At 44.4% G+C, this 23,623-nt stretch overlaps 2 protein-coding genes across 5 annotated transcripts in view; one reads left to right on the top strand and one right to left on the bottom strand.

Annotated features, from left to right (window-relative positions):
* LHFPL7 (LHFPL tetraspan subfamily member 7) overlaps positions 1-426 on the top strand; it is a 2,607-nt gene extending 2,181 nt beyond the window's left edge. The window contains 1 exon segment of the mRNA XM_024741404.1: positions 164-426. Within this exon segment, the coding sequence (XP_024597172.1) occupies positions 164-426 (263 nt within the window).
* A 5,691-nt stretch (positions 427-6,117) lies between these two features.
* The window catches only part of SGSM1 (small G protein signaling modulator 1), an 83,135-nt gene continuing 65,629 nt past the window's right edge, over positions 6,118-23,623 (bottom strand). For all 4 annotated transcript variants that reach the window (XM_024741506.1, XM_024741509.1, XM_024741507.1 and 1 more), the window contains 7 exons: positions 21,784-22,374; positions 19,862-19,986; positions 17,539-17,621; positions 13,882-13,991; positions 12,492-12,588; positions 11,227-11,394; positions 6,118-8,279 (listed from right to left, as the gene is read on the bottom strand). In XM_024741506.1, coding sequence (XP_024597274.1) covers positions 8,191-8,279; positions 11,227-11,394; positions 12,492-12,588; positions 13,882-13,991; positions 17,539-17,621; positions 19,862-19,986; positions 21,784-22,374 — 1,263 coding nt within the window. In that variant the 3' untranslated portion in view covers positions 6,118-8,190. The remainder of the gene's footprint in view (positions 8,280-11,226; positions 11,395-12,491; positions 12,589-13,881; positions 13,992-17,538; positions 17,622-19,861; positions 19,987-21,783; positions 22,375-23,623) is intronic.

Genomic DNA, 23,623 nt, shown 5'->3' with positions numbered 1-23,623 from the left:
CAAAAAAAAAAAAAAAAAAAAAAAGAATAGATGAACCAATAAATAAGTGAGTGGATGGATGGATGGGTGGGGGGATAGGAGGGTGGATGAGTGAGTCCTGGGATGGAAAGGCAGCCCAGAGCCCCTTGACTGACACACTAGTTTTCCTTGCTGCTGTTTCTAGCCATCGCCACCATTGTGGGCCTGCTGGTTTTCCCGATCAGCTTGGCCTCCCCATTTGCCAAGGAAGCCTGCTTAGCTTCCTCTGTGTACCACGGTGGTCAGTGCCAGCTGGGCTGGGGCTGTGTGACTGCCATCTTCCACACAGTCCTGGCTAGCCTCCTGCCCATGTTCAGGTGGCTCCACGTGACCGAGGTCCAGCAAAGGACCATCCTCTTCTCCAGTGACACTGAGAGCATCATCCTTGTGCCAGAAATGAGCAAATAAAAATATCTCAGGAGGAGCAAAAAGAGCCCATGCAACAGTTGTATGAAATCACCATGCACCCAGGTTCAAATCCCACCTCTGCTGCTTCCTTGCTGTGTGACCTCGGACAAGACACTTCACTTCTCTGGGCCTCAGTGTATACTTCTGTAAGATGGGAGTGTGTGTGAAATAATGCCTACCTCATAGGGTTGTTATGAGAATTAACTTAAGATGCTGTGTATAAATAAAGCCCTTAGCATGATGTTAGGCACTAGTATTCAATAAACTTTAGCTATAATTATTATAATCCCTATCTCACAGGACGGTGGTGAGGATAAATCTATTCATGCAAAGTGCCTGGGGCAATTTTGAATCCGTGGTCACCACTCAAATACTACATCTTTTAATAAGTGTGTGCATATTCTCTCTCTATGAGAGAATAAAATAAAAATATCCTTCCCTTTTTATAACTCCTCCTCTTGGAGAATTTGAAAATTTTCCATTTTCCCATCAAACGTCTAGTGAGTGCCCCTTATAGATGAGAGTTGGTCCAGTGCTGGGGTGGGGATTGAGGGGGTGTCAGGCAGTAAGGACCTATCTCACCCCTCCATGGACAATCCCACTGATGTGGAAGCTTCACTGTTTTTTGGGGAACATGAGGCCCCTCACAATCCAGTCCGAACCTCTCTCTCCAGCTTCTTTCTTGTCATTCACCCAACCCTGCGCCTCTCCCTCCAGCCACACTGAATTCTGAGCTCACAGTAGGTCTCTTCACAGCTCCACCCCTTTGTACACATTGCTCTCTCTGCCAGGGATGGAGTCAGTCCGTTGCCTTTGCTTATCAAGACCCATTGCCCTTCTTTGGGAAGAGCGCCCTAATCTTCCCTTGGGGAATGACCCTCAGCAACTCTCTGACCACCCCAGGCTTTAGGATGGACAAATGAATCCTTCTGGCCAGTCAAACCCAGTCAGAATGATTGGTTCAGAGATGGGCATGGGACCTGTATAAGCCAACATGGACAAGAGTGGAACCACCAGATAGACAAAGATGGAGCTCTAAAGACTTCACTTGAGTAGCTGGATGCAGCCATGCCTGCTCCGCTACCTGCAAGAGACATAGTCACAGGCAGCTCCAGGCTGGTACCCCTCTAGTTAGACTGCCCAGAAGAAAGAGTGAACCGCTCTCTTCCCAGGGATGGAATCTGATTGGCCAGAACTGAGTCATGTGCCCACCTTGGGGGGAGGGGCTTGTCAGCAAGCTCAATAGACTATAACTATAGTTATAACGTAGGAGATACATTTCCCCAGAAGATGGGAGAAGTTGCTGGTCCTAGAATGGGACAAGGATGCCAGGCAAGCAAAAACATTTGATACCAAACTCTCTCTTTAAGGGAAGCTTTATTATCTGCATTTCACAAAAGTGAAAACTGAAGCTCAGAGAGACAAACTCACTTGCCCAAAGTCACACAGCTGATCAGTGGCAGAGCTGGGATTTGAATCCAGGTCTGTCAGACTCTGTGATGGAGGCAAAATAACACCTGAATTTGTGATCTCTGCCCCGACCCAGCTCATCAAACTCTTTTGGTTTTAAATGTTCAACTAAGAACATCTGTAAATAACAATATTATATTATTAGAGCGATTCTATTATTTTGAAAACACACAAACCACAGAGAATTCAGCTTGCATTTGTCTTTCAGAAAAAAACAATAAGGACAATAATTACTTTAAAAAGTAACAGAATAATGGAATAAAGTAATAGAAAACCTAGGAAGCCACCACATGGTATCCAAATGGACTCGAAGACCAGTGGTATGTTTCAAGTGTCATCAGCACTCTGATGTGAGTCAGGCTCTGTGGGAAGATTCCAGGAGGCCCAGGCAGCATCCCATTGCAAAAAGCAGCAAGTAGATGCCGCCAAGAAGAAGCCCAAACTCAGCTTCAGGTCACCCACCTGCGCTAGGGATGAGCTGCCTCCTCTATGTAATAACCTTACAGTAGCTCCCAAGTTCCTTAATTTTCTCCTTCAACAATTTCAGCAATGCCAAAGGGAGCAAATCTGCAGCCTATGAAGCAGAAGCATTTACACAGACACTGTCTTTATTTGACAAGAGACAGAGGGATGTCTTATTTTCTGTTCAGCATAATAAGAGGTATTCTTTGTTTGCAGGAGTCCTTTACCTGCCGAGGCTGGAAATCACTGTGCCCACAAGACTGAATAAAGCAAGCCAGGAAGATACTGGAGGATTCCTGCCCAGCACCCCGATGTAATGGAAAGTCCCTAGGGAACGGCATCGGTCTGTAGGTCATTTGAATTCTACTAGGTTGACTTAGCAACGGATTGGCAAGCTGGAACTTCAAAAAGGATCAAACTGTGCTCCTTCTAGAGTCTATACCTGTCCTGGGCTCAAGCTCTCAATGTGTCCAGCAGCTTAAAAGCCAGCAGTACAGAGACCCGAGAGCCCTTCCCTGACTCAGCAGAACCCGATGCAAACTGCAGAGTCAGAGTGGGTTTTGCTCCTGCCAAGAACTGATGGCCTCACCACACCCAACTCCAGTTGCTCTGTCATAGCCCCAGAGGGCTCAGAGCTCATCCCTTCCCCAGTTCTCCTTCAGGAGCTGTGTCAAAGATTCACCTGAGAACCTGAGCAAGACAGATGATGGGAACTCAGGGAAACTGAGGTCCCAACCAGGAAATCATCCCCAGTGATGCTAGGGGCAGAGGGTCCCAGTGGAAAGAGGGGGGCCAGGACTGAATCCAGACCCAAGGGAGGCATTATTACCCCCAGTTCACAGAAATGAAAACCAAGGCTCAGAGAGGCAAGGTCACTTGCCCAAAGCCACACAGCCAGGAAGTGGCAGAGTTGGGATCCTAAGTCATCCCTCCCCAAGCATGTGGATAAAGATATAGGACCTGATTTTAGTTGGTGTGGTGAGAAAGTCACTCCCACTTCAATCCTCCTTGAAGTCCTCCAAGAAGAAAGGCTCGTCTGGTGCTAGCACGTCTTTAACCTCTCAAACCCTTAGCGCATCTCTTCTTAACGGCAAGAGAGCAAGCTTCAGAAAGCCTTTGGTGGGAAATAGTATTTTGGCAAAATAAGATTTATTTTTACAACCATCTTCTGTTTATGCAAATGATTCTGGCTTGCCATAAGTTTGAGGTTTTAAAAAATGAGTTGATTTAAAGAAAACTAGTAAAGGGACTTGCCCTGGCGGTCCAGTGGTTAAGATTCCGCACTTCCACTGCAGGGAGTGCAGGTTCGCTCCCTGATCGGGGAACTAAGACCCCATATGCAACACAGTGTGGCCGAAAAGTAAAAAGAAAAAAGAAGACTAGTAAAGATATAATAGTACAGATGGTACACAGATATGGTCCAAATCATAAAGGTGGACTGCAGGTGACTTGAGTTTGATGCTGTCATAAAACCTGGGGAGAAGACTCATTGATTGATGGATCTAATGTCTTTCAAACTTGAGTATCTGTTGAAAAGGAAAGAAATCTAAACCACTTCCTCCCACTGCCCTTGACTGTACCCTCACCTCCTTTCTCTGATGGGCTGCTGGGACCTCAGGCCTGGGAGAGAAGGAGGGAGGGATAAGAAGGAAGATGAAACAGGATGGCATAAATGGTTGCAGCCGTTCTGAAATGGGATGGTCGGGGCCTCCCAAACTCTTTGCATTAAGTGCTTCTCAGTTGCCCCATGGCCTCTCCCACAAGCCAAATGGAAAGCTCGAGGTGAAAAGAAAATGGAATGTGATTTAGAAGAGAGATGACAGAGCAGCTCGAGGGTCTAAACCCAGCAGTGTTGTTCTGAACGGGAACAGCAACATTCAGTCAGAAGACACGGTGACGGACAGTGTCCACATGCCCATGGCTACAAGGAAAGGAGGCAGAAGGGGCAGAGGAGAGGAATCGGAGGGATGGGGGAAGGAGAAGATAAAGAAATGGAGGAAAAGATGGAGGAGGCGGCGGAGGAAGAAGAAGAAAAAGGGGGGAGGAGGGGTCCACAGTGACAACTGTGTGTGCCGTACGCATGGCAGCAAAGACCCCTTCTCCATTCCTGCTTCGAGTCACGAAAACGTGCCTAGTGGCCCAAGACTCATCTTCTCACATCTATGCAAGGTGCAAATGCATGTGTTTAGGAAAACCTTTACAGAAGCAAAACATTCTCTTAGGATTTTTTTCCCACAAAATACTTCATCCTTTACCGTAAGTCAATAGTGCATGTAACTGTACATTTGTACACACATAACAGGTATGCTGGTGGTACCCAGGTCTGGTGGTGCCAGGCAGCTGCAAGAATAGTGGGGTCCTCCAGGAGGAGGGCCACGTGTACCAAGCTATGGCTGGAGTTGGGGAAATGAGACCAGTGGCTTCAAAGGATGGTCAGAACATCAGGACCAGTCTTTGCTCTCAGAAGCTTCTCCCAGGAAGAAGCAGACCTTCCCACTAAGAGAGCCCCATGTGGGCCAGCAAAAGACAAGTCCCCACCTTCCCGCTGCTGTGTGGCTTCAGACTTACCTCTGCTGGCAATCTTCCAAGAAAGTGGTGACTTGGGCTCAGCCAGGCCACCAATGCCACCTGAAACTCCTTTACTTTGCTGGCTTGCTTGGAAACTAACTTTTTCTATAGAAAACCTGAAGTTTTGATGGGTGCTCATTAGATTAAATCAAGCTTTGCTTCTGCAGCGGAAAACCAGAAGTTTCCCTTGGTGCATGGTTAGAGGCTGCTGGGGGTGGAGATCCATGTGAGGTCTCCATTGCCCAAAGACTGTGGTTCAGAACGGCAGCCGTGAGTGGGAATCATAGATACTGAGGAGATAAGTTGATGGTCTATGGGAACACTGGGGGCGAGAGAGGAGCTAGCTCAGCAGTGGGGACACAGTGGGGCATCAACTTAGAGGTATACTCTTGAGTCCAATGGCTGACCATCTTGGGACCCCTCCTGTGCATGGACCTTGGGATACATGGTAGACTGTTTGCAAAAATACTCAATTATTTCCATGCCTGTATTTACAGCCCTTTTCATTGTCACTTTTCAAAACCTCCCATCAACTGGTGGAATCTATTTCTCCATCCTTTCAATCTGAGCTCAGCCATATGACTTCTTTGACCAAAAGAATATAGTAGAAATAACTTTATGCCAATTCCAATCCTAGGTCTCAAGAGGCATTGCACACTTCTGTTTGCTCTCTTAGAAACTGCCATCATGGCCATGTAAACAAGCCTGAGCTAGCCTAATGGAGGATGAGAGATACATGGCCCAGTTTCTCCCACTATCCTAGCCAACAGCTGGCCAATTGTCAAAAGCAGAGTTGCCTGGCTGGCCATCAGCTGATCAGAGACACACAAAGAAGTCGAGCTGAGACCAGAAGAACCACCCAGCTGAACCCAGCTCATATTGTTGACCTACAGAATCATCACAAGCTAAATAAATGGCTGTTTGAAGCCACTAAGATTTGGGGTGGTTTGTTACACAGCATACTTGTGGTAACAGCTAACTGATACAAAGGATGAGATGAGATTCACCAGCCTTGAAGTTTCAGGGGAAAGACCAGGGAGCTATCATAAGAATACATCCCTCTCTGTGTCTGGGTCACTGAGGTGGGGTGGAGGGTGGGGTATGAGGACACAGTCTTCAGAAGCAAGCATTTCTTTCTTTCAAATTAAAAAGAAAATCCCCAAACAAAGAAACAAAAAAGAACCCAGGTTCCCATGTTTCTGTTTATATATATTTTCTCTATATATAGACACAACTCTGTAGTAAACTGTAACAAGATACGTTGGCAACACTGAGAAAAGGAGGGCACTCCATAGATAAAACGACTTGCACGCATACGATTCAGGGACACAAGGACACACACAACGTACAAAGATCCAAATAAACACAGTAAGCCGAATAAACAGGAGTTATTCCAAATCACAACCACGACGCTCTCTGGAACACCACGAGAGAAGGCAGAGAAGAGATTTTGTGCTGTACTTTCAGACTAGTCTGTCAAAAAATAAATAAGAATCGGAAGGTCTAGGACCTGGGTCTTGCTAAAATAACATCCTCTGTAGTGAACAGTTGAATGGCAATATAAACTTTTATCTGCAGGGAACTTTCATACATTTTCTCCCATCTTGGGAAGGTGGGGGACTAGGGCGAGGAGATGCATTTCTCACGGAGCGTTCTTTGGAAGCGAGGGCCATCTAGTCTCATCCATCCTGCCCAGGAGACCATACTCAGGCGGAAGTTCAGTGCAACCTAAAGTCTGGGTCCAAGGGAAGTGCCTTCACAAGCACGCCAGGCAGGGATTGCTCCCCTTCCTGGTTTCCTCAGGACGGAAGGACTAATGCACTCTCTCTGCGAATGCTTCAAAGTGCTTGATGAGTCTCCTACCCTCTCCAAAATCCTACCTGCCATTCTTGGGACGAGCATCCCTCCCCAACTCTCACTGTTTCTCCCGACGACTCTCGTACACTCTCGGAAGAGAAGGGCTGGCAGGACCACTCTCTTGGGAGGACAGGTAGGCAGGTAAACTAGCTTGCTTAGAGTCTGTTTGGGGATTGGTGACCCTCTGTGTGAAGACATGGAGGGGACCATTTCCAGTCTGCTCTGTGACCCTGGCACCAGTTCATCAGCTGATGTTTCTTTCCCAAGGAAAACACCCGCCATACCCTACCTGGGCCAACCTCTGTCCTCCTTTCCCTCCTTTGTCCTGAGTGAGCAAGGGCACTTAGAGAAAAGCCAGCCTCCCTAAACAAGTGGCTTGCACCAACACACATCTTCCAAGCTTCTGGAACATCAGACCCGATGTACGGAAGGAGAGGCGAGGTCCTCCCTAGGAAGAGAGGAAGGGGAATGTGGACTCTGCCCTGCCCCGGGTGCCCCTGAGCAGGACCCGGAAGAGGCCTATCTCATGCTTACAGACACTTCTCACAGGCAGACGTCTTTCTTTAAAAGAAGAAAAAAGTCTCTCCTGGGCCAGGTGGAGGAGAAAAAATGAGAAATATACAACGGTTGAAATCCCGGACCCCAAGAGAGATGTGCAAAGGACCCCATGTGCCTTTTCTAAACAGAAGAAGTCTCAGGATATAGGCGGCTCAGGTACAAAGAAAGTGGAGAGGGAGATACACTTGTAGCCCCTCCTCCAAGCCAGTGGTTCTCAAATGGGGCTATATGGCAATGTCTGGAGGTGCTCCGGGATGTCACAAGGGGTTGGGGAGGAGGGTGCTACTGGCATGTAGTAGGTAGAGGCCAGGGATGCTGCTCAAATTCCAACAGTGCACAGGGCAGCATCCCTCAAAAAAGCATTAAATGTCAACAGTGCTCTGCTCCAGGCCAACCTTCCAGCCACGTTCTGGAACATCTCCAAAGGCCCCTTTCAAAGTACAGAGGTAGCCCCACAGACCTCTCCTATACCAGTTTCCAAAAAGTTCCCTCCCCAAGTCTCATCCGACAAGACAGTTGGAGGGATGGGAGAGAAGAGGGAGGAGACCATTCTGGGGACCACGAACGAAGACGTTCCCTCCGCACACCAACAACTCCCAACTCCCACAAGGGAGAAATCCCAGACTTGGGCAATCTTTGGTCAAACAGAAAAACGTAAGGCTGAACTGAAGGGGCAATCCCTCGATCCCACCTGCCTGGTGGCCAAAGTTGGGGTACTTTCTCTTTGCACAGAGGTCCATGCTCGGGAACAGATGCCAGGACCTTGCTCCCTGGGCGGCCAGGAGGAGAAGCAGGCAGGACAGGCAGGTGGGCAGAGGCTTGGGTGACGCTGCCTGGGTGACATGGTCCTCACTTGTTCTCAATCAGGGTCTGCACCTTGTACACGAGGTCCCGGGCCAGCTTCAGGACCTGTTTGGTGTTGTGTCGCTCGGCCATTTCTGAAAGAGCGGAAGTAAAATCTCATGAGCCTCCTTCTGTGTCCATCCTTGGGACGCACTTTCAGTGCCCAGAGAGGTCTCTGGGGCATCCCCATCATCATCGTCGTCATCTGGCGTCACCCCCAGAGCAGTTCTGGAAGCAGAGACTTTGGGGAAGGCCTGCATGTCCAGACCTCGGTTTTCTCATCTGTCAAATGGGAACCATAACAGTATCTACTTCACAAGGTTACTGTGAGATCAGACGAGACGAAGCTGACTCTGTGTGTGTGTTTAAAAAAAATTAGGTCCTCCCACCACCCTCCTACAAACATAATGACTGGACACCTTTTAAGAAAGCAATGCCAGGCACATGGTAGATGCTTAGAAGTAGAGAAGGAAGGAAGCAACAGAAGGAGAGGGGGAGGGGAGGGGAGAAAGGACCAGTAATCACTTTGTCGAGAGTGACACAAAATGATCAGCTCTTCAAAGCAGAATAATCCTAAACTTAGACATTTATCATAAAGAACTCATTTGGGGACTTCCCTGGTGGTCCAGTGGTAGTCCCCACCTTCCAGTGCAGGGGACGTGGGTTTGAATCCTGGTCAGGGAACTAAGATCCCACATGCCACGGGGCAACTAAGCCTGCGTGCCACAACTACTGAGCCCACATGCTGCAAACTACAGAGCCCACGCGCTCTGGAGCCTGTGCGCCACAACTAGAGAGAGACAACCTGCATGCCACAGCTAGAGAGAAGCCCGCATGCTGCAGTGAAAGATCCTGCATGCCGCAACGAAGATCCTGCGTTCTGCAACTAAGACCCGACACAGGCAAGTAAGTAAATAAATAAATAAAAGTTGAAATAAAAACAAATAAAAATAGGGATAAGTAACATTTAAAAAAAACCTCAGAAAAACAAAACAAAACAAGAAAGAAAGAAATGATTTGGTAGAAGAAAAACAAACAAACAAACAAAAAACACCAACACCGTGGTTCCCAAACTGGGTGCTGAGGAATCCCAGGGTGCCACAGTGAACACATGGAAACTTTGAGGGAAATACAGCTATCTTCCACATCTACTGAACACCACATAAACTGCTAATGCAAGTGAGTTTGCAAATTTCATGACATTCCTATTAACGGCTTTCTAGCTTTGCAAGAACTAGGTTTTCAGCAAGCAGTTGCCGTGATAAAAGCAACTATCATGTGAAAATCACTGTGGAACAGGAAATGAAGGTGGTGGGGTTCAAAATGATTCCAAGGTTTGAGAAGTTGTGCAAAGCCCAACAGGTGAACACACCCATTAGTAACTGTACTTATTTATTTATTTATTTTTATTTATTTTGGCCACGCCGTGTGGCGTGTGGGATCTTAGTTCCCTGACCAGGGATTGAACCCATGTCCCTTGCATCAGGAGCACGGAGTCTTAACCACTGGACCGCCAGGGAAGTCCCAGTAACTGTACTTATTTAACTATAAAATAAAAATACGATTTTCTTTTGACGTACACGTATTATTTTTTCAAATGGCTACTAAGTTGTTAGGAGAGATATACTTATTAGGTGGTTTGGACCTAACTAGTTAGTGAATGGAACTTTTGGTCCGAGTGCCACGAAAACTTTACGGAGAAATCAGGGGTGCCATGAACTGAGAAAGTTTGAGAACCTCCACGCTAAGACAGGAATTGCTTTGGGTTCTCAATCACACCCTCAAACCGAAAACAACCTAGATGCCCAATCAGAAGGGACGGTTCAGTAAGTTATGAACAGTCACTTGAGGTATATTCTGCTGTCTTAAAAAATGATTATATAGAAGATGGTTTTTAAAACATTAAGCGGAAAAAACCCTAGATACAGCTGGATTCTGAAATGGTAACAACATAAAAATATCCATTACTTTGGGAAAGACTAGATGGAAAAAACATTTTTTAAAAAATGAACCCACTAAGTACAGCGTGGTTTCCTGGACTGGATCCTGGAGCAGAAAAAGGACATTAGTTAAAAACCAAGTGAAATCAAGTCAGTCTGTAGTTTAGTTGATAATAATATGTCAATATTAATTGCTTTGTTCTACAAATGTACTAGGATCAGGTAACATATTAACATTAGGGGCAGCTGGGTGAAGGGTATTGGGAACTCTCTGTACTATCTTTGCAACTTTTCTCTAAATCTAAAATTATTCCAAAATAAAAAAGCTTCTTTAAAGAAAACTAATAATGTTTCCAGTGTAAGGTCATCACAGGTGGCTTTTTTCTTCTTTTGCTTTTTCCAAAACCTTCCTTAGTTTAAGAAAATGTTTTAATAGTGATAATATTGATAGTAGCAACAGCTTCTATTCATAGTAACAGCTATGAGCCAAGTACCATCTGACTGATGGGCTTTATATCCTTGTGGTCTCATTGAATCCTCCTGACATCTTCGTGAGGGAGGTGTTAGTACCATTTTATCCCCGAGGACTCTGAAGCCCAGAGACATAAAGTCACTTGCCCAAGGCACACAGCTCCCAGGTGGCAAGGCTGGGATCAGAATCCATCTCTGTTTGATTTCAAAGACTGTGCCTTTTTCATGCCATTTCAACTGCTTTCCTGTATCTGCTTTCCCTACACACGTCAACCTTCTGAAGAAGACACTGTTACTCCATTTCCCAGATGAGGAAGCAGATGTTTAGAGAGAGGGGAAGTGACGTGTCCATGGCACAGCTGATTAATGGCAGAGCCAGGGATGCTCCCTGAGCCTGATTTCAACACCTAGGCCCCTTCTGCCAGATCCCTGAGAAAAACACACAGGGATCACTCAGCATTACAAGATGTTAACTCATCCATTTGGAAATAGCTGCAAGAAGTGGGGAGAACCCTCCTCCATCCCCTTCATGGTGCATCAGTCTCAGTGACCCTCCATCCCTCTCCAGGCCCCAGGAAGGGGCCCTCCAGAAGCCTGCATCCCTCAGATAAGACCCTGGTCACATGGATACCATTAAAAAATTTGATGATGTCTGTGAAATCCATGTTGTTCTCCAAGATGATGTCACGGTAGACCTCCACCAGCGCCAGCGCGATGAACAGGACATAGTGGGCGGACGACACGTGTTTGGCTGCCCAGATGGTCTCCCAAACAGAGAAGACGTCATCATAGATGAGTTCTGCCGGGACACCAACACACACACGCAGGGGAAGGGTCAGTCACTGAGCTCACGGTGCTGCCCTCCCTCCGGAAAGATCCCGGGCCAGCCATGGTCCGCGCTTCTGTCCTGGAGCAGTGGACAGAGCTCAGGCCAGGAGACAGGAGACCTGGATGCTGTCATTTGACAGAAGCCTCAGTTTTCCCCTCTGTACAATAGGCTATGCACACCAGGTGGGTTGTAAGTTTCCAACTCTGACATCCTGTAAGTGGAGGAACCGGGCACATGCAGATTTGATTTACATTGACCTGTCCTTGCCCTGCCCCTTGGTCAGTGTCCCCCTCTCTCCCTGCTCCCTCCATCTCTTTTAGCACCAGTGGGGGTATCTCCTTTTCCCCCTGCACCCAGGCAGAGCTGGCTGCTGCCTCTGGGTCTGGTAAAGAGATAGAATAGAGCAATGATGAAAAGTAAGGCTTCCTATGTCCAATAAACTCAGTCTGAATCCTGGCCCCATCACTTACTAGTAAGGTGACCTTGGGCTAGTTACTTCCCCTCCATGAGCCCTTCTCTTTCCTCATCTGTAAGTGTGGTGATACTACCAGTAATAAAGGACTGAAGAAATAATACATAGAAATGGCCCAGCACAGTGCCTGGACCTTAATAAACACCTCCATACAGGTTAGATATTATTAGCATCACCCCAAATTGGCATGACAGCAATGCACTGTGTCAGACATCATTTCTAAGTCACGTGTGAAAGATGCTCTATGGGCTTCAGAGTTCTTGGCCTCTGATAAGCAGCTTAATAGAATGGAAGGGAACTGGGCTTAGGTAGACAGAGTGGGGCTCAGATCCTGGCTTTATTATTCCTAGCTCTGAATTTAGTTCTTCTCAGTCTTAGTTTCCTCATCTGTAAAATGGGGACTGTGACAACACCTACTGCATAGTGTCTCTGCAAGATAAGTTGGGTGAACTGATAGTCAGAACTCAACAAATGGGCATTACTCTCTTCCACTGGCTTTGTTACAACACCTCCCAGCCTCACCTCCCTGGTACCTTTTCCCCTGAGATTCTGCTACAAAGAGTCTGAGAACAAGTTTCCAGTTTGAAGTCTGTACCTCGCTTGAAATCCAGCAGGAACCAGCGGTAGCAGAAGTAGAAGTGAGTGTAGTCCCCATTCTGATGCATCAACTCGAAGAGCTCTGAGTCCAGGATCTGTCAGAGAAAGGAAAGATAGGCATCAGTCTCCTGGGCAAAGGCTAGACTAGAGGGGACAGCTGAATAAATGATGCTACATCCCCACACCAGATACCATACAGCCCTTAACAACCAGGTGGAGTTTAAAAATGGGCAAGGGATTTGAGGTGGAAGTCAACCTAGCTCAACCTAACCCCATCATTTCTCTAAAGAAGATGTGCAAATAGCCAATAAGCACGAGAGATGCAACAAATGGGCATTATTAGCAATTAGGAAAACGCAAATCAAAACCATAATGAGAGACCACTTCACATGCACTAGGATGGCTATAATAAAAATGACAGACAACAAAGTGTTGGTGAGGATGAAGAGATACTGGAACCCTTATATGTTGCTGGTGGGAATGCAAACTGGTGCAGCTGTAATTCCACTCCTAGGTATATCCCCAAGAGAAATGAAAACCTATGTCCATATAAAAACTCGTACATGAATGTACACAACAGCATTATTCATAACAGCAAAAAAAGTGGGAACCACTCAAGTGTTTATCAGTGGATGAACGGATAAACAAAATGTGGTCTATCCATGCAATGGAATATTCGGCAATAAAAAGGAATGATGTACAGATATATGCTATAACATGGGTGGACCTTGAAAGCATGATGCTAAGTGAAAGAAGTCAGACACAAGAGGCCACATATTGTGTGACTCCATTTATATGACATGTCCAGAATAGATAAATCTATAGAGACAGAAAGTAGATTAGTAGTTGCCAGGAGCTGGGGAGGGACTGACGTTAATGGGTATGGGGATTCTTTTTGGGGTGATGAAAGTGTTCTGAAATTAGATAGTGGTGATGATTTCACACCCGTGAATATTCTAAAAATCACTGAATTGAACATTTTAAAAGGGTGAATTTTATGGTATATGAATTGATCTCAAAAAAGGTGTGTATGTGTGTGTGTGTGAGAGAGAGAGAGAAAGCGAGAGAGAGAGAAATATACTCAAATATTTCTTTGCAGAAAAGGACCAATACAATCAAACATCCTCTTAAGGGCGAGGGCCATGTCTTGTTCGTCGGTGTAGCCCCAGTGCCTGAACCAAATAAATGCTCAGTGAGAATGAATGTAGTGGAGTTGAGCTGTTGAGTGAAGGTTGAGCTGAATTGAGTTTTTTCGTTTAACTCAACTGGGCTGAGTTAAGTAGGATTGAGCGACTGAATCAAGTTAAACAAGGCGGGGCTATTAAGTTGGCTTGCGGTCCATTGGGCTGAGCTGGAATGTTATATTATTGAAAAGCACAAGGTCCTACCTGGATTAGCGACCTCATGTTGGCAAAGTGCGTGTCCATGGCGCCTCCGTGGGGGAAGTTCTGGTTCATCCTCTTCATGAGCTCGGTGAAGCAGCTGAAGGCAAGCGCCTCTGCGGGAAGAGCACAGGAGGAACAGTCAACTGCGCCGCTGCCCAAGGAACCCGAGGTCCCAAAGTGATGGTCCGAGGCCCTGAGCTGCTTCACAAAGTCCACAGCCAAATGAGAAACATAAGGACAATGGAGTACAAACGTATACCATTTCAAGGAACACTCTCCAATTAGTTACATACTTCCCACCTTTAGAGGTACTGAAGTGTTTTATTTTAGGAAACAATGATGACAGCAAAATGCTCTGTTTTAAAGATCCCTATTTGCTATAATGAAAAGTTGACAATGTTTGGTCCCAAACTTTTTGAAAAAAAAAATTCTACAGGGTTCATGAAATTCTCATGTCTGGGAACCACTGTATTAAAAGAGCAATTGTTGGGCTTCCCTGGTGGCGCAGTGGTTGAGAGCCCGCCTGCAGATGCAGGGGACACGGGTTCATGCCCCGGTCCGGGAAGATCCCACATGCCGCGGAGCGGCTGGGCCCGTGAGCCATGGCCGCTGAGCCTGCGTGTCCGGAGCCTGTGCTCCGCAGCAGGAGAGGCCACAGCAGTGAGAGGTCCGTGAACCGCACAAAAAAAAAAAAAAAAAAAAAAAAGATCAATTGTTAATATTGGAAGGGTGTTTGCAGGCCTTATGCAAAGAAAGGGTCCAATAACATTGGGAAATGCTGCTTAGAGAGCCACTACCTATATTAAGAACGAAAAGGCTCTGAGAAGTCATGTAATTTTAAAAATCTTTTATATTGTTCAACCCAGTGTTTAAAAAATTTATTTGAAAATAGTACCTTTTTTCTCTCTTAACACCTAGTAACTTTGGGGAAAGTTATGAGAAGGTTTCCAGAGGCACAGTAGGATCTCATTTATTTTTTAAAAGACTTTATTTTTCAGAACAGTTTACATTTACAGAAAACTTGGGAAGAGTGTACAGAGAGTTTCCATATACCCCACACCTCGTTCCCCCTATTACTAACATCTCCCATTAGTATGGTACGTTTGTTACAATTAATGACCCACTGATGATACATAATTGACTCAAGTCCATAGTTTTTTTTATCTTAGGTCCTTTTTCTGTGCCAAGAACTCATCCAAGGACTACATTACATACAACTGTCATCTCTCCCTAGGCTCCTCTTGGCTACGGCAGTGCCTCAGGCCTTCCTTGTTTTTGATGACCTTGATAGTTATGAAGAATACTTGTCAGGTATTCTACGGGATGCCTCCCTATTGGAATTTATCTGATGTTTTTCTCATGATAAGACTGGAATTATGGGTTATTGGGAGAAAGACGTAGGTAAGGTGCCATTTTAATCACATCATATCAAGGGTATACTGTATCAACGTGATTGAGGATGGTTGATGACCTTGGCCACCTGATAGAGGCAGTGTTTTCAGGTTTCCCCACTGCATAGTTTCTCTCTCACCTCCCACCCCCTTCTACACTGAACTTTCTGGAAGCAAGTCACTATGCTCAGCTCTGAAGAGTTGGGAGCTATACTTCCCATTTTAAAACAGCCTTACTGAGGTTTACGTACCATAAAATCCACTCTTTTAAATGTATAATTCACTGGTTTTAGTATATTCACTTCTGTGAACCAAAATCTCTAATTTCAGAACATTTTCATCACCCCCAAAAGACACTCTCTCTGTATCAGAGGTCATCACCTATTTCCCTCTCCCTGCAGTCCCTGTCAACCACTAGTCTATTTTCTGTCTCTACAGATTTGTCCCTTCTGGCAGCAATCTTATTTTAATGTTGCTAAAATGCCCAGCTTCTCACATGCTCTTGGAGGCAGTTTTCATATCTTACTGGTTTCCTCATTAATAAGTTGAATAAAATCTTTGTCATGTGTTTATTTTATTTGTATGAGAGAGACACATTAACTTTTTGAAAATTATATTTTATCAGTTCTGAAGGTCATCCACTGAGATATTTGAGGGGATTAATCCAATGGAGACAAATTAAATCAATTTACCTGTACATCCTCGGTGGCAACAGAACTTTTTCTGACCCTCTAGTTCTTTTATTCTTTTTCTACTGATGTTATGTATTTGTTTTCACTTCTGGCTTGTATACCTTAAATAAGTTAATCTGAATTGGTGGCAGCAGTGACTGGGGATTTGCTCTTATGGTCTGACTATTTGGTGATCTCTGTTGGGTGTATAATGAAAGCCTATTCTCTGTTGGGTGAGAGATGACAGAGAATCCAATTTTGTCGTCTTTTTTTCTTTGTTGTTCTTTCTTTTTTTTTACCTGTTTGTCTATTTGCAAACTCAAATCAATTAAGAATTACATGCTCACTGGAAGAAAAATAACTAAGTTTTTGTGTTTCTGGTTCACTGTTTTCAGCAGTGTTTTATAGTTTTTGGTGTACAAATCTTGCACTTCTGTTAAATTTATTCCTAAGCATTTTATTCTTTTAGATGCTATTGAAAATGGAATTGCTTTCCTAATTTCATTTTTAGATTATTCATGGTAATTGTATAGAAATACAACTGACTTTTATATAGGTCCTCTATCCTGCAACCCTGCTGAACTTGTTTATTAGTTTTAATGTGTTTTGGATTCCTTAGGGTTTTCTATAGGCAAGATCATGTCATCTGCAAATATACATGGTTTTACTTCCTTTCCAATCTGGATGCCTTTTATTTCTTTTTCTTCCCTAATTGTAAAGGCGAGGGCCTTTTGTGGCAAAAGTGGGCATCTTTGTCTTACTCTTGATCTTAGGTGAGAAGCGTTCAGTATTTCACCATTGAGTATGATGTTAGTTGTGGGTTTTTCACAGATGCCTTTTATCACGTTGAGGAAGTTCTCTTTTATTCCAAGTTTGCTGAAGTTTTTATCGTGAAAGGCTGCTGAATTTTGTCAGATGGCATCTCTTTGTCAACTGACATGATCATGTGATTTTTGTCCTTTATTCTATGAATGTAGTGAATTACACTGATTGATTTTCATACACTGAACCAGCCTGGCATTCCTGGGATAAATCCCATTTGGTCTTGAAATATAATCCTTTTTATATATTGATGGATTCTAGTTTGCTAGTGTTTTGTTGAGGACTTTTGCCTTTGATTTCATAAAGGATATTGGCCTGCAGTTTTCTTTTCTTGTGATGTCTTTGTCTGGTGTTGGTATCAGGGTACCAGTGGGTCCTCATATAAGGACTTGCCTTATAGGATAAGTTGAGAAGTGTTCCCTCTTCTCTGTTTTACAAGAGTTTATGAAGTATTGGTATTCATTCTTTGTTAAGTGTTCGGTAGAATTCACTAGTGAAGCTGTCTGGGTCTGAGTTTTCCTTTGTTCTCACTCATGTTTATAAAACCAGTGGCTAGCAAAGGCCTGGATGGGTGTTGGACACCTGGAAATAAGTGTTGGTCAACATGGAATAAGAGAACTTTTTATTTCACTAGGACCTTGATGTGTTCACTGGACAGGTCTTCTGAGCACCTGTACTGACCCATTCCATGGAGTCACAGAGTCAGGTTAACCTCTCTTCTGTGTAGTGGGAAGGAAACTGCATCCCCAGGTCTGGGGCAGGGAGGATACACTCACCGTCATCCAGAATGACCAACAGTGGAGCCAGGAGGTCACACATACCCTGGACATAGCCGATATCAATGTGCTGCCAGATGTAGCTACAAGAGAGACACAAGATGCCCAGTGATGGCCCCCACAATATGCCTCTCCAACCCCCTCCTCCTTTACCTCCATCCTGGTTTGGTCCCCATCTCTCACCTGGACCACTCCCTCAACCTCCTGCCTGCATCCCCATCCCCAGTCTCACTCTCTTCAAACATCCTATGCTCAGTCACCAGGATGTCCTTCTTAAAGCTCAGCTCAAGGAGACCACTACATGCTCAAAAACCCCACTGCATGCTACAGGACAGTGTCCATACTCCTTAACTGGGGGTGCAAGGAGTTCATAGTTTCCTCCCAATCCCTCTTTACAGTCTCACACATCACTTCCCAGTGCTTCTTTCCCTCCAGCTGCAGAGGTATTTACCTTTGTACAAATAAAGCATACATTCATGCCGCTGAGCTTTTGTCCCAGCAGTTTCCTCTGCCTGGAATTTCCATCTGTCCCTTAATAATAATAACTAATATTTACTAAGCATTTACCGTATGCTCTGTCCACTATACATGTACTGTATCATTTAATTCTCAAAATAATCATGTGAAAAAGTTACTGTTATTATCCCATTTCACAGGTAAGGGTAATGAGGCACAGAGAACCAAGTGACATGCACCAGGTCATACACCTAACAATAAATGGTAGAGACAGGATTTGAACCCAGGTGGCCTCACTCCAGAGTATGTGCCCTTAACTTCAGTGCTGAATGATTTATTTCTTCAGTGTCTTCTCTTTTTGCCAAAATTCATCTTGAAGGTCACACCACGGTGAGGCCTTCCGTGATTTCTCCTGGTGCCATAACTAGGTAAAAGTCAGTCTATCCTTCCTTCCCCCCCAGCACTATTTAATTTTAAGGTAGCATGCTATATTAAAGTTAATTATGTTTGTATCTCATCAACTAAATTTTGAGTGGCAGTAATTGCTTGGGAGACCATAAGACAGAATAGTTAAGAGGTGGTGTCTATTAATAAGAACGGTTTGAACAGGGTTTGGCAATCCTTTTCTGAGAGGTCCAGATAAGAAGTATTTTCAGCTGTGTAGGCCATATGTTCTCTTTCTCAACCACATAACTCTGCAGAAGCAATCACAGATAATACGCAACCAAATGGGCATAGGTAAATTCTAAAAAAAATTTTATTTACAAAAGCAAGTGGTAGGCTGGATTTGGCCCATGGGCTGTAGTAGTAGTTTGCAAACCCCTGAGTTAGAGTAGCATGTAAAGAAGTCCAGGATGCACTGTTGAGTGTAAAAAGCAAGTTGTAGAAAAATAGTTTATAGTATAACCCAATGCAGATAAACATTTTTAAAAAATTAAAATGTGTGCATTCATATTATATTATACTATATATTACATAGTATAACTATATATTATATAGTATAATTACATGCTATATATTTATATAGTTATATAGCATTATATTACATTAAATATTAATTACTATCTAAATAAATATCAATATATTAACATGTGTATATTCACATTATACTATATATTTATATAATTATATACTACATATGAAGGATAATTATATATGTTATATAGTATAACACTGTATATTATATAACATACTATCTATTATATATGTGTATACATAGATATCTCATATACATGGCTTGGGAGGATATTCACTAAACTGTTAGCAGTAGTTTCTTCTTCTAGGTGAGTGGCATTAATGACTGGATATAAAAGGAGTAGTTTCTCTTTATACTTTATGAACTTCTGATTTCTTTGGTTGACTCAGGTTTTTAATAAGCATGGGTTACTTTCATATATCAAGAAATAAAATATTTACTATTTAATGAAAAGTAACAAGGAGCCACAAATCCTGGCTTAAAGAAATAAAGCAGAGATTCTAGAGTCCGAGAGAAATGGGTGAGTTCCCGTACAGCCACTGCCCACCTGGAGGGACCCTGAGCAATGCGGTACCCCTCTGAGCCTCCATTTCCTCACCTATAAAAGGGGATAACACTTACCTCATAGGCTTGTTGTGAGGACCAAGTGAAATGATGTTAGTAAAGGGCTCAGGACAGTGCCTGGTATACAGTAGGTGCTTAATAAATGTTCTCTATTATTATCATTACTATAATTGTTATATAATTGTCAGGATGGGCTGGAATGAGATTCAAGGTGGGCATGGTGCCAGCTACAGAGAGTGCGATTCTAAATGGGCTCCCTGTAGCCCACACCTGTGCCATCCCCTCCCGATCCCTGACTGATCCATCCCCCCCACCCACCCCGGACACCTGCACATGATGTTCCGTAGCTTCTCCAGGTTGGCGGGTGTGAAGTACCAGTAGTTGCGGTCACACCTCTGCACGTCCTTCTCGATGCGGTGCAGGTTCACTGTGTACAGATCCAGCAGCTCTGGCTGCGGGCCCCCAGGAGGGGAGGAAAAGAACAATTACATCCCAACTCCTCACAGAGGCTGTCTTCCAGAGATTCTCTTTCCTCCTCCTAGCCCTCTCCTGTCATCACTGAAAAAAACTTCCTCTACCTGGACCAGTCAGATGTTCGACTTTATTTTTGTTGCTATTGTTTCCTGAGAAAGCCTCTTTCACTTTGTATGATGAAAATTCTCTTTATTTTTTTCCTTTATAAAGCAACACAATCCTGGGACTTCCCTGGTGGGCCAGTGGTTAAGACTCCACACTCCCAATGCAAGGGGCCCATGTTTGATCCCTGGTCAGGGAACTAGATCCCGCATGCTCCAACTAAGAGAGCCCGCAGGCTGCAACTGAAGATCCTGCACACCACAACGAAGATCCCGCAAATGGCAATGAAAATCCCGCATGCCGCAACTAAGACCCGGCACAACCAAATAAATAAATATATTTTAAAAAATAAACCAAAAAAAAATAAAACAACACAATCCTATGAGATGTATAGAATTACTATCCCCATTTTATAGATGAAAAAATTAAGACTGATATATATATGTATATATATGCTACAATATATATGTAGCAAACTAATAAAAAGCAAACGAAGAAATGAAAATACTTCTAGGAAAAACAAAATTTTTTGCAGGAAAGAAGAAACATATACAGGTTACTACATGGATTATGCATTAAATTCTTATAATAATATAACCACCGAACAGTCATTTAACTAAAATTACTATGACCATAGTGAATGGGTGGGGATTGTGGGACGGTTTCACTCGTGTGGTGAGGGGGCAGTGGAGGGGAAGGAAGAAGACTGAATCCTCTTCCTCCACAGTGGGGAGTCAATAGATGTCAAAAACTGAAGAAAAACAAAAAAAGATCAGTAAGTAGCAATACAAGTGTATTATTTACAGACATGAGGGTAAACACCAGATAATTGGGGCAGAATAAGTAACTACTACTGCCTCTGGGGAGAGCCTAATGGGCAGAGGTCGGGCAGACAACTTCCAGTTTTTGGATCCAGCCTTGTCTGACTGTTTGACTCTTTGTGATAGATATAAAAAGTCCTTTAAAAGAAAATGGATAGGGCTTCCCTGGTGGCGCAGTGGTTGAGAGTCCGCCTGCTGATGCAGGGGACACGGGTTCATGCCCCAGTCCGGGAAGATCCCACATGCCACAGAGCAGCTGGGCCCGTGAGCCATGGCCGCTGAGCCTGCGCGACCGCAGCCTGCGCGACCGGAGCCTGTGCTCCGCAACGGAGAGGCCACAGCGGTGAGAGGCCCGCATACCGCAAAAAACAAACAAAAGAAAATGGATATACAACACCTGGCCCAGAAAAACCTCCCTTTCAGTTGATGTCCTTTGCTTTGGGCTTTTTGGCAAGAAAGTAAAATATTTAAAAGATATTGGACCTGAGTGTAAATCAGGATGCTCACCATCAAGGTTGCTATTGATCGCTATGGGCTGAGCACAGAGGACTTGACTCACTAATTCTGAAAACAACTCAGGGAGGAAGGTATGAGATAGATAGGGAAACTGAGGCTCAGAAAGATAAAGCGATGGACCTAAGCTGGGATCTGAACCCAGCACTGTTTGTCTGCAAAGCCTGTGTTCTTTAAGTATTATATTATCTTCTCTCCCAAATGGGTTTCTACAGTGAACCCTCCGTGATGGGAAAAGGCAATGAACCAGAGGTCATTCTGGATAACTGAGGTTTGTGGGACACTCCCACCCTCCTGAGGCTGCAGAAAATTGAGTGGAGAAGAATCCTGGTGACTTACAGAGTAGGTGACGCCACTAGAAGACACAGGGGATGCCTCGTTGTTGGCAGAAGTGGTCACGGCCAGAGAAGCGAGCACGGGGAAGAGGCTTTCCATCTCGGGCTCCTCTGAGAGGTCGTCCTCACTGCCCACCTGGCTCTGCTTCCCCACCTCGATGCCCCTCCAGCCCTCCATCGCAGGGCCCTCCCTTTCGGGCAGAGCTACATCCATACTGCCAGTGATGGACACGAACTCGTCCATGCTCCCGTTGGCCGGGAGGTCGCTCTCCAGGCTGTCCTGCACAGCCAGCTCCTCACGGGGGGCCTCGTCCCGGGAAGTGGTGGCCTCGCTGCTCTGCCCGTCATCCACACCGCTGTCCCTGGGTCGAATCACCAGTGGGGCAGGGCGCTGGGCGTCCATGACGCTGTCCTCCGTGCTCAGGCTGGGTTCTGAGTGCTCCGAGAGGCCCGAGGAGAAGTTGTGGGAGGAAGGGTGGCCGGAGTCTGGGGAACAGGTGCCATTCACCAGGTTCCCGTTGGGGATCTTGGGCTGCTTCTCCTCCAACCTGTATTCTGCCTCCACCTGCTCCACCTCGTCCACAGACTCGAAGACCTGCAGACCAGGTGCACAAAGACAGATGGACTAGGATGTCTATTGTGGTGCTACTTCCAGCAGCAGCCTGAATATCCATCCACAGGGGACTGGTTCAAATACGGAACATGCCCGCAGGGGAACACTACACAGTCAGTAAAAAGACTGAGGCAGAACAAGGTGTAATATATGCTCCCATGTGTAGAAAATAAAAACTTGCTCCATATGCACACATAAGCATAGAATAATCCAGAAAGAAACAAGGAAGCATTGCAGTTGACTCTGAAGAAGAATATCATTCATCATACAAAATTATGTGCACATAATTTTTTAAAGTAAAAAAATTAGTTAACCACATAAGGAACAGGCTAAAAAAGCATCCATGTGGTGGACTATTATGGATCAATTTTCAAAATTAGTTAGATGTATATGAAATATTATGGAAAAGTCTCCAGGACACATATCTAAGATTTATTTGTGGTTCTTTGTGTCTTTAGGCCATATCCCATCAAGGCAGACTGTATAAGATCATGTCCCAAGATCACTTGAAATATTTCTTCTGTGTGGTTATGTCACCAACTTGATTTACTGTTAATTTCATGTGCTTCTGGTTTTAAAAAGATTTCTTTTCGATTACATTGCTTTTGGAGTTAACTTACCTAACTCCAAAGTCAAAACTAGAAAACAAAGTACATTCAGGGAAATGTAGCTTCTTTCCCTGTGCCCCTCACCCCACTTAAGTAACCATTTGATCAGTTTCTGGTTTATCCTTCCATCATTTTAGAAAATAGATGCAAATACATACATATATTAATATTTCCTCTGTTTATGCAAAAGGTGACATACTTTGCACATTTTTTCACTGTTTTTTTCTTTAATATTGAGTGAGAATGTGTTAACATTTCTTTGCCCTGAATGAAATGAAAGGCTGTTGAACAATACATCTGATGGTATTTATTTAGAAATTTTAAAAGATTACTAAACATCGCAATATATTACATACTGTCTATGTATTTCTGTGTATGTAAAGGCATACAGAAGGGTCTGGAAGGATACACAGCAAATTGAAGATAGCAGTGTTATTTCTAGGGAGGGCATGTGGGGATTAGGGATGGTCAAAGCCAAATTTAGTTTTCTCTGTAATATTTTAATTTTTTTAACAGGTAAAAGAGATTCATGTATTACTCGTGTAGGTAAAACTTCAATTTTTAATGCTAGCATAAAATGCTAAAACAGATCAACCATGAGTGACCTGTATATGAGGGACCTA

This window comes from Neophocaena asiaeorientalis, unplaced genomic scaffold (genome assembly GCF_003031525.2).
Source record: "Neophocaena asiaeorientalis asiaeorientalis breed wild unplaced genomic scaffold, Neophocaena_asiaeorientalis_V1.1 scaffold648, whole genome shotgun sequence".
NCBI lineage: Eukaryota > Metazoa > Chordata > Mammalia > Artiodactyla > Phocoenidae > Neophocaena > Neophocaena asiaeorientalis.
The sequence above is the reverse complement of the archived record's forward strand: the minus strand, read 5'-3'. Positions and strand labels throughout refer to the sequence as shown.